Source organism: Asterias rubens, chromosome 3 (genome assembly GCF_902459465.1).
Source record: "Asterias rubens chromosome 3, eAstRub1.3, whole genome shotgun sequence".
NCBI lineage: Eukaryota > Metazoa > Echinodermata > Asteroidea > Forcipulatida > Asteriidae > Asterias > Asterias rubens.
The window spans coordinates 17,384,095-17,395,758 of record NC_047064.1 but is presented as its reverse complement, the minus strand read 5'-3'; the positions used below and the strand labels follow the sequence as shown (position 1 = coordinate 17,395,758).

The 11,664-nt window shown below is 38.7% G+C and overlaps 1 protein-coding gene across 1 annotated transcript; it reads left to right on the top strand.

Moving 5' to 3' along the window:
* Window positions 1-5,952: 5,952 nt before the first annotated feature.
* Window positions 5,953-10,670, top strand: LOC117287773 (glucose-6-phosphatase 3-like). Its single transcript, XM_033768289.1, has 4 exons — window positions 5,953-6,465; window positions 7,679-7,788; window positions 8,506-8,727; window positions 10,059-10,670. The coding sequence occupies exons 1-4, from the start codon at window positions 6,248-6,250 to the stop codon at window positions 10,535-10,537; spliced, it is 1,029 nt and encodes a 342-aa protein (XP_033624180.1). The 5' UTR covers window positions 5,953-6,247; the 3' UTR covers window positions 10,538-10,670.
* Window positions 10,671-11,664: the final 994 nt, after the last annotated feature.

Here is an 11,664-nt window from a genome sequence, read left to right as displayed (position 1 = left end):
GCTGAGCTACAGGTTTTCAGGTATTGCAATAAAAAGGATAGCAGTTAGATTCACTGTAGTTTTGATTCTTTGTTTTGCTTTACCCTTTTATGGTTTGACATGTAGGGGTGGAAATTCTTGGCTTCATTTCCCAAAGCACTAAGATTCATCTTAAGCTGAGTTGTCAGTAACACCACGTTCATTTGTATGTCATGACATCACACTTTGCTTAGCAGCGGACGGACACACTGTTTTACTCTTTTTTGAAATCAAACCCTGGTTTTCTACTCTAAACCATTGCAGCACAACCATCTTTTACTCTAGGGAAAATAGTCAGACTTCTCGTAAATGAATCTTACTATTTAAGATATTGTTCTTAGAGTCACACAACAATGAACCATGCAAAAGATAGTGCTAGAATACAAGTCTTTTTAGGCTTGGCAAAATGAGAACTTTTTCTGCTTTACTCGTGGTTGAGTAAAGTGAGCATAACTGAATCAAAGCCGAGGGCAAGGAGAACAAAACATCAAATAACGTACGATCATCGGTAAACGCTTCTCTGGTTAACATTGTTGCATGTGTAGGTATTTCAGCACGTAGCCCTGGTGGTAATCCTAATATACAGTGGATGAAACAGTTAGTCAGTCACAAAAATAAACACAACATTGGCAATAGACAGTGTAACATTACAATGTTTATGAAAGAGTCACAGAGCCTCAAATTTTCTGCTGGCATGATTTGTACACACCTCAAAGGAAAAAATAAATAAATCTTATTTCATGGAGATTGCACGGTCCGGTTTATCAACTTTTGATAGGAAGAGAGGGGGGCATGCGTCTCAAAACTTGTTCAGCCGTTACCTTTATAAATTTTGAGATCATAAGGAAATTGAGACACCAAATGTAACATTCTCCATAATGATCAGTGTAGTGTCTCGCCTGTCAGGATTTGCCAAGGTACGATGGTGTCTCCTTTTGTAAACAAAGGTTACATGGTCTATAGGTGGGACACTTAAGAAACTTTTGATCAAACAAAAACAAAACAATCCATGGGGCATTTTATCACCAAAACCATGACAACAACCTAAAAACTCTCATTATGGCTGGTCTGGTTGTATGCCAAAATGTTTTTACAAAATTGCCAGAAAGTATGCACGATCATGACGATAGGATCGTCCTGCAAAACACATCAAATGTGAGTGATGTAGTACATGTAGTACATTGTAAAATTTACTGGGGCTAGTTTTTGCTGTGACTGATAAGTTTTTGTGAAGTTTGCATAATTGTAAAATCAGGCCTGCACGACAATTTGTTCAAGGTGATTGAATAGAAAAGCAACAACACAAATAATCAAACAGAGTTAAATCTTTTAAAGAAAACACACTTTATGAGTTAATATCAGTGACATGATTTAGAAAAACATGGTGAAAAATAACAAAGTTTATACCACAAAATGCACTCTACATTTTTAAGAAAAGGTGTATTCAATTTGTGCTAAAATTCAAACAAACAAACAAAGAGCAAATTTACTAAATTTGTACAAAAAGCTCACAATGATGTCACATTATGACAAAATACTTTTCATCAACAGATCTATAAAAATTCACAAATTATAAAGAAATTCAATAGTTTTAAAAAATATTTAAAAACACTTAATAATACAGATAGAAAGGGACGATTGATTATTTTGAAAAACTTTACCTTTGACAAAGTGTTGTCCCTTCTTGTAGTCCTTGAACAGTTGATTGTTGTAATCTACAAATCCTGTGATCGGTTGCCTCGCTGAGGAAAAGTTGCCCCCGGGAAAGCCCTGGAAGCGGTGGTGCCCATCCATGGGTGGTTTAGTTCCTTCCATTAGTCCAAGCTGTGCACGGTCTGTTGGAGTTACTGAAAGTGAAAATGAAAATTTTACATTTTGTTTTTAGGGTAGTTATAGTCCATAGGGCTTTCTTTCAAGGCTATCCAGTGTCCAGGCTTAATGCTTCAGGGAGGATATAACTTAGGCAATTGCCTCCAGGTCCCTGGTCATTGCCTTGGTGCTCCCTGAAACGCTACAATTAAAACAGAACTTTTCAATTTCCTCAAAGAGCCTGTGCAACTAATTAGCAAAGGGGAAAATGCCCCGGTGCCCTTGCCCTTTCAGGAGCTTCAGTAACCATCAGACCGATTACCACAGGGCGTGTATGCATACATTGTACAGTAGCTAAATCTCAACTTGGAAGGGACCACACTTATTCTGTTCCTCTGTTTTAAATTCATCTTAAAAGTTATGGCATAAGAGAAAAACACTACTGCAAGACCTATTACACCAAGTAGGATTAGACAGTGTGATAATGCCACTGGCAAAAAAAGTGTGCACACAAAAACATAAAATCTTTGCAAAAAATTCCACTACAAAAATGTATTATAAAGATTCTCTGTACAGTGTGACAATGTGTACAATGCCAGACTACATGTATTTAAATCTCTTTTGAATTATCACTCAGTGAATAGCCAAGTATAGATTGACTCTTATAAGTCTTTCTGAAGACACGTACCGGTAGTGTATCTAATCAATACATAACAATAAGGTTATTTTTGTGTGGGACACAAATTTATTCGTTATCTGCAGTGGCACAGATACAGACACGCCACTCAACACATTGCTAACTATCATGGGTACAGATCGTGAGAAAGTTTGATCACAGACTTTTTGGTCAACCTAAATGCAAACTCATACAGAAAGATAATAAAATTCACTTGTGAAACTTTCAGAATAAATGTCTACTACTTGTTGGGGGGGGGGGGGGGGGATGTCAGCAGTGTTTTCATCTCAACCTTTCCCTAAGTCCACAGGAAGAATATTTCTACACTTCAGGCCCGGTTACACACGCCCCAAAATAAAAATGCACGCCCTCGATTGGTTGACTAAGCATTGGCGTTTTCTGCCTGGAGCAATTCATTCAACCAATCGAGGGGGTGCATTTTTTTCATTTTTCGTTATCTGGCCTGTGTGACTGGGCCTTGAATCCTACAGTAAAGAGTGGATTGCTTACATTGTAAAATCTAACAGTTCATTTTATCAAATAGTAGTCGTATGGGTCAAAGATATCAATACTATGATGTTTGCAGTTTAGAAGTCTGCATAAATGGAAGATGCAACAGTGTTAGGTTACATCAGGTAGTTCTGCCAACATAAAAATAAATTATAAAACAGCGCTTTCTTATCAATGCATGTTTCTCTGGCCAACTTCAAAGCTTTGCAATCCCGTTTAAAAAATCATTTAGTACAGCTAACAAAAGATCTACAAAAGATCTACGCCTCCAACTTAGGACAGCATGGTTCCAGCTTTAAATTTTGTTTGCATCAGGTAGTTCTGCCAACATAAAAATAAATTATAAAACAGCGCTTTCTTATCAATGCATGTTTCTCTAGCCAACTTCAAAGCTTTGCAATACCGTTTAAAAAATCTAGGGGGCCTACACCTCCAACTTAGACAGCATGGTTCCATCTTTAAATTTTGTTTGCATATCAAACTCTGTGCTACTGCTACTTTGTACTTTGAGATATTTATTTAGCCTTTCAACTTTAAAGTGTGCTTTGTATACACAGCACTTACTTATAACTCCTTTCGCAGCCAATGGGCAAATACACACCCATACGTTGTGCCTCGGAAGTTGATTTCTAAGATCGCTTGATCGAAGAAGCTTTGGGTATAAAAGACTTTGTTTGTGAATGTGAGGCATTGAATGTGTTGGCTAGAAGTAACACTTTCCAGAAGAGCGAGCACTCTATCTATCCCCTTCAATATCAGGAATTATACCTATATTCATTGTTTTCAGGAAACGTCTTATTTTTGCTTTGAAACACCAATCATTGTATTTTGTTTCTTGCTAACCCCGCTTTGATCTGTAAAGGCGCTTCCCCCATTACTATTAATATTTTTAAATACTTTTTATTATATTATTTATAAAATAATATTATTAGTGTATTAAAGGGAAGGTACACGTTTGGTAATTACTCAAAACAAATATTAACTTAATAACTGACTTGGTAACGAGCATTGGAGAGCTGTTGATAGTATAAAACATTGTGAGAAACGGCTCCTTCTGAAGTAGCATAAATTTTGAAATAGAAGTAATTTCTCACTAAAATAATAAAAGACTTCTAGCTACAAGTCTTTTATTCTTATCTGAAAGCACACAAATTCGTCCAACAAGGGTGCTTTTTCTTTCACCATTTTCTCCCAACTCCAATGATCAAATTTTCACTGGTTTGTTATTTTACGCATGTTGAGATACACCAAGTGAGAACACAGGTCTTTGACAATTACCAATAGTGTACTTTCCCTTTAAGCCATTACAATGAAGTGATTAGAAGAGAATAAAACAACATTAAAAAAAGGAGCATACAGGAAATGACTGGTAGACAATGGGGGCATACATGTAAAGTAAGCAACCTGGCCAGGCAGAAAACTGCAGTATGTAAAAATAAAGGTTTCTCTGGATGTAATAAATAGGGCCTACCAGTTATGAATAATTATTGTCAGGAGGATCAATCATGTACATTGTCAGGTTGTTAATAATACAACAATTGCCCTTCGGCAAGGGTCTTCGGCCACACCAGAGCAGAGCATTATAAAAAAAATTGTCACTAATTGTCAGGTCACGCTGTCTTTTACACCAGGTTTGGATGAATGACAGAACTCTGAATGCCCCATCCAGTATAGCACAAAAAGTAGCACATCGGTGTCACTGTGCGACAGCACAGCTTGACAATAATGGGCGAAACCTTACAGCTACACTACTACAGCTTCAAAGATTGCTTGTTGGTGTGATAAGCTAAAAGGAGAGCAAGAGATTACTTTACAACGTAAACAAGACAAACTGGACAAACAAACACTGTGACACGTCCTCTCTTACTAGTATAGTCTCTGTCTAATTCATGAAATGTCAATTGGATAACTTTCCGTATGGCGCCACCACTTTTTCACTCATTTTTACAAAAAGGGATATATCAATCAGGTAAATTAGATACTATATTATTTTATTTCGAATGAAAAAGTGGTGGCGCCATACAGAAACTTTTCCTGTCAATTTGTCATGTTCATGCAATTTTGAAAAGAGACAAGAATTTCTTGAATGAATGAAGAAACTATCTACATAGGCCTAGCATGTACTACATGATGTAGTCACTAACTAACAATGGAGAAACCATGGAGGTAGATGGAGAAACCAACATCATTCATTGAGAACATAATTAACACAGTAATTTTTTTAGGGTTAACAAAACATGGTTAGGGGGCCTACTGAACAATGAATATCTACCTTCCTACTGATAAAAAAAAGCATACTTACTGTCGTGTCCTAAACTCAAAGGCCCTGCTGGTACGGCAGGTTTTACTTCTGCCATCTCGATGGAACAGTCTTCGTCGCTACTTGGCTACTTTCTGGTTGTTCGGCCAGTTACCTAATCCATTGTGTGTGGTGTGTATTTAGTTATTTATTGTCAACTTAACTGCATTCAGCACACATTGACTCGCGTGCAGAGCCACACTTGTTGTGGCAATGCATGTGTGCCGCGCGGCCGCCGTACATAGCACACGTTGCTAGGCAAGTTTGCAGGTGGCGAATTATTTGCTTTATATTCACTCGGTTAGATGATGAGCACTCGACTCTCTCGCACTAGGAAAGTAAAAGCAATACAAAGTGGGAGGGCAGTGAGCTGTGTTGTCAAAAATATTGTAAAAAAAATTGCAAAAACATGAACTATGACAACGAATTTAACTTGGAAGTACTGTTTGATATTTTTCAAAACAATTTTAAGAGGGATGGAAGTTTCAACCAATGGTCAGCATGCATGGTCATACACCAAAGGAAAAAGTTGACATTATTCTTATCACACCCAATCGGGTGAATATAACAAGCCTGATAATAATTCAAGGACTGCCACAAGAGGGCAGTATTGAAAACTACCGACACGTGTACTAAAAAGTCAAAAAATAAACACCACACAGGATGTAGCCTACATGTAAATTAGGAAGTACCTGTATAATTCTCTGAACTGTCTTGTATTTCATGATTTTTAGTGGCAATTCTAGGTTGTTGGTATCAGTTATGTTGTGGTTACTGATTCAATGTGAGTGCCGCTTCAACAACTCAACAAAACATTGCAACACTGCCGGTGCAGAGCCCAATTGCAATTCCCCCACCTGTTCTGATCAACCACCGGCAAGCTGACTCAGTGACTGTGTCAGTGTCAGTAGACGGTTAAAAAAAACTTGATCAGCATGGATTGGTTGCAGACAGCAGAGATCACCCACATACAGAAACTTCAACATGTCTTCGGAGATTATTCTGAGATAATGTTGTTTTTGTCGCAGCTTGGCGACCCGCGTAGTGCCTTCTTGGTGTGTGTGCCTTTGGTTTATTGTGTCAGTCGAGCCAAAGGTTTGAAGGTGATGTGGGCTGCTGTCATGTCGGAATGGCTCAATCTTATCTTGAAGAAGTAAGAATCTGGTTTTGAGGTTGCTCTGTATGATAACGTATTCCTCCTCCTCTCTGCCGTCGGGAGGAGGCAGGAAGACCCAGAAGGCTGTCTCCAAAACGGCGACTTCGGCTACAGACTAGTTACGGATAGATCACACGTGTCTGCACATTCTTCAACACTGGCAGACGCGCTGATCTAGCCATAGCTGTAGCTGAAGTCGCCGTTTCGAACATTGCCTGTAACTGGGGCACTGTACTCCTTTAAAATTAATGTTGACATGTTTCGTACTTGATGGGCACTGTACTACAATAAAATTGACATCTGCGGTAATTTGACTGGAGTAGTACGAACTGTGTAGATGATAATTTACTTTTTGAAAGAGTTTGGCTCCCCAGAATACTGGGTCTACTCATGTACTCTGATATTAATAACACAATGGTAACGCCTTAAGTAATTGAAGAATAATAGTTGCGATAATCCTAACCCTCCTACATCCTTCAAACATTCGGAGATGGAGGATGAAGTGTTACGATTATTGCAACTAGGATCTAGAGATCTTTCAATGTGCAGGGGACCTGGCAGTTGTTCGGACAATTCATGGAATGATTACAAAAAACTACACTGCCGGATTGCGGTGGACCAAAAACGGAGTAACTATAGAATACAGGGCCACACTCGGCGACAGCCCTAACCCTAACCCTAACCCTAACACTAACCCTAATGGCCTAACCCTAACCCTAACCCTGGAGTGGCCCTGTATTCTATAATTGTACCCCAAAAACAAAATATTAGCAAAGGAAGTGGTCTACAAAAAAGCAGTGCTTGTCAGGTGCAAGCAAGGTACAGCCCACCTTGCTGGGCTGTTATGGCTATCTTTTAACATTGGTCTTGAAAAAAAAGAGTCATAACAACCCAACAAGGTGGGCTACCTTGTAATTAGCCTACCTTGTTGAGTTGGGATGAAAGGGTCTCTTTTAACATCGATCTGATCACAGTGTAATGGCGACTGTTAAAAGAGAGCTATTTATAGCTCAACAACTTAAGGTGGGCTATCTTGCAATACTACTGAACTACACGTACATGTAGGCCCTCGGTAACTCTTAATAGAATTCTCAGAAAACCAGACGGAAAATCCTTGCCCTTAAAAAAAAAGATCAAAGGTTTTCCATCATTAAGGTTTCTTACTAATCATCCATTAACATTCCTGACATTACTACTTCCTGTTTCCTAGGTTACTGCATGGCCAACGACCCTATTGGTGGATTCATTTCAGTAATTTATTCAACGATTCCAACCGGCCAATCATCAAGCAGTATCGACTGACATGTGAGACTGGGCCAGGTGAGCAAAACATGCAATAAGTGAGGTCTCATTTGAACATAACTCTGCATACCTTGTACAGAAAAACAGTTCAATGAGCATTTTCATGAGATGCCCCCGGCGCTATTTTTGTATTTTATTTTTATTTTTATGCAAGTCACCAGACATACAAGACCTGAAGGCCATACAAGACCTGAAGGTGTGGGCTACAATTATTTTTTTCCAGAGGCCGTTGCCACCTACTCATAGGGCTGAAACAGGGTTACCCTCTTTACAGTCCATACGGATGTAGGCTTGGGTATCATCAATCCGAAGCCTGGCTGGTAGAGCAGAAAGATCTACCTCCCCAAATTATAAGAAGTGCGTGTTATTATGCACTAAAATGAAGAGGATTTGATTAAATCTCCCCCAGAGAGTTGGAACTTTGATTAATTATTTCCATGAGGTTTATATATAACCATGAGAGACATAACAACACTGAAAATACTTTGAATCCAACTGGGGGCACTGTATGTGGATGGGTTTTTAGTCCACCTGATTATGTGGGTTTCCCTGGAACAATTCTCTGGGGTTTTCCTCCCACATCTAAAACTGAAACTTCCTTTCTTGTCTTCCTTCCATTGAGTTCTTGGCCAAGGGCCTACAGTGATTAAGTTTGCTTTTCTGAGAGTCATTGGCTTAAAAACCAGAATAAATGAAATAAAATAAAAGCTTTTTAAATTGTGTTTCTTTTTAAAGGCGTACCCTCTGGTCATGCAATGGTCACCACGGCAGTTTGGTTCATCATGATGTCATCCTTAGCAACATACCTCCAATCCGCCAATCAGAAGAGTCGTACTACAAAGTTATTGAGTCTTCTCCCATGGCTGTTCCTGTCTGGACTGGCTTCTGTTGTGTGTGTATCTAGGGTGTTTATCGCATCACATTTCACACACCAAGTATTCCTGGGCGTTTTTGTAGGTATGTCTTCTTACACACTCCAACTTCATTGTGCTATTGAACTGTTCAGATTCAATTTGATTGGTCCAGATTTTTGGGAGTACATGTACACGCCCCCAAAAATCAAAACATTCCTATTTCTGACAAGAGACAGCAATGAGCAAGATTACAAAGTTCTGGCAAACTAGGGTGCCATTACTTGTGACAATAGGTCCAATGTGGACTCAAAAACAGTTGTTCATATTTCTTAGGATTCAAAGTTGGCAGGTATACAACTCATGCATTCTATTCATTTCATCCCTGAGGAGAAATCTTTTGGTAATTTCTTTTGTCCTCGTAGTTAAAGGCAGTGGACACTATTGGTAATTACTCAAAATAGTTATTATCATAAAACCTTTCTTGATTACTAGTAATGGGGAAAGTATAACAGTATGATAGTATAAAACTTTGTGAGAAACAGCTCCCTCTGAAGTAACGTAGATTTTGAGAAAGAAGTAATTTTTGACAAATTTGATTTTGAGACCTTAGATTTAAAATTTGAGGTCTCGAAATCAAGCATCTGAAATCACACAACTTTGTGTGACTATGCATGGTACGTGCGACTAGGGTGTTTTTTCTTTCATTAATATCTCGCAAGTTCAACGACCGATTGAGCTTAAATTTTCACAGTTAATTTTTATGCATATGTTGAGATACACCAACTGTGACGACTATTCTTTGACACTTCATAGTGTCCAGTAAGAAGTGTCTTTAAGAACCTCCCTTAAACTTTGTATACAAATTCATCGTGGAGCAACCATAATGAGTCCATTTATTTTCCCATTGTTGTTTTGTCCTTGGTCTCTATAAGGTACCGAAAATTATTTTTATAGAAAGAATAACAAGTTGAGTTATTTTGTAATTGAGAAGGAAAGTCTTTTTTTTGTTTTTATTTCCCCCCTAATGCATTTAAGGGGTGCAGTTAAAATCTTGGATGAAATTTGCCGTAAGTGAAAAGTTGTGGAAAATGGCTTGCAGGCCTCAGACCCATTACCTCCAAGATGTTACCATTAATGAGGTTTACATGGTGCAGGTATACAAATAATTAGCGGAGGTTTGCGGTAACACCGTGTGAAAATCTCCTTTGAGTAGCAATGGTTCTGAAAATAAACTTCTTTCTTAGAACATTCTCCTGAATCAGAGCATACTGAAAAAAAGTTGAGTTGTCAACTACCAGTACCACAAGCCTCGCCTAAGAATAGAATAAAATAATTGATTACTTCACAACCAGAAGGTTATTGTATCTCCATTCAATGTTTTTGTTTGCTCTGAAAAACCAAAAATCTCATATTTTGTTTTCTCTTCAATGCCAGGTCTTGTTGTTGGACTTCTTGTTGCCAAACTCCCAGTAGAAACCTTCGCAACCTCCACCCACTTAGCCTTTGCATTCAGCACCGTCTTAGTAACCTTCATCCAAAATGGTCTTCTGATAGCCATGGATAGTGACCCCGCTTGGTCGATACCCCTCGCTCTCCGATGGTGCGATCACAAAGAGTGGGTACATCTGGACACGACGCCGTTTTACACCCTGGCACGGGATTTCGGGAGCCTGGCCCTGATGGTCGTGGCCGAGAGAGCAGTTGCACTCAAAGAGATCCCCAGTGTCCTTCGTAAGATCGTAGCGGCGGGGATGTGTCTGGTGTTTGCGCAGGTTGCTGAGCTTGTCAAATTCTCTGTTGTTGATGTCAATGTCTTTTACTTACTGGGAGCTGTGAAGTATGGTTTAATCATGGTTGGAGTTGTTGTTATAAAACGCCTTTGGTGTTGTGGCGTTAAAGACAAAAAATGCTGACAGCCCGAATAACATCTTTTAAAATCATTGCTGTGTAGCCCCTGCTCACATACATGATTCGAACTGCGAACTGCCTCTAGCCAAAAGGCTAGCTTGGTGTTCTGGGGCCAATTTCATAGAGCTGCTTAAGCAAAAAATTTGCTTAAGCACGAAAATAGCTCGCTTATTTTACACATGTTACTGGCCAAAATTTCATGCCATATACATTGCTTATGACTCGTATTTAGCTGTTGTTTACTTAGCATAACAATTGAGTGGAGTCTTGGCCGGTAATCTGATTTTACTAAGCAATGAATTTTTTGCTTAAGCAAAATTTTGTGCTTAAACAGCTCTATGAAATTGGGCCCTAGTGGTAAGACATGTAGAAATGCAAAGGTCATGGTTTTTTTTCCACAGAACTCTAGAAAGTACTGAGTATACAGTGCTTATTACACATTGTATGGGTAAAACAGAATAGTACGTAATAATTGTCAACGACGTTGGAGCACTTTTTCCATTCAACTTCACGAATCTACTTCAGTACTTGTGTTTAAGAAGCTGCTTAAGTACAAACCATTTATATATATTAGTTAACCCTATAACTACATGTAGCCCAGCTGGTTCTTTCCACAAAATACCTCTGGTAGCACAGGGTTCTTCTCCCCAGGTTTTTTTTTTTCAAAATTGTGGGGTATTCCAGTCCCAAATTGGATAAGTTTATCCAAAGCAGGCTGAATTATAACAAGGTCTTAGAAATGTTTTCTACTTGGTGTTTATCTTGGTTTTAAATGCACAACTGAGCAATCTGGAGCACTCTAGCTAAATGCATGGGAGCTCTAAATCAACTAAACCAAACTCGGGCAAACCAGAGAATGCATTATTCAGCATACAGGGTAATCAAGGACAAGACTACACAGGGAGGCCATACTTGTGATTAATAGCTCATTCGTAAATAATTTATTGCTCATTGTTATCAGCTGTTTTTTACTTTTTGTGAACAGTTAGTTTTTGTTAAACAAATGTTACAGAAAACTCTGCTGACATTCTTAAAATCTACTTTCTGAGGTGGAATTACTTCGGGTATGAAATACAATCTAGGGGAATGACAGCATTTTGGGTGGATGCACTACACATATTAAAATTAACCT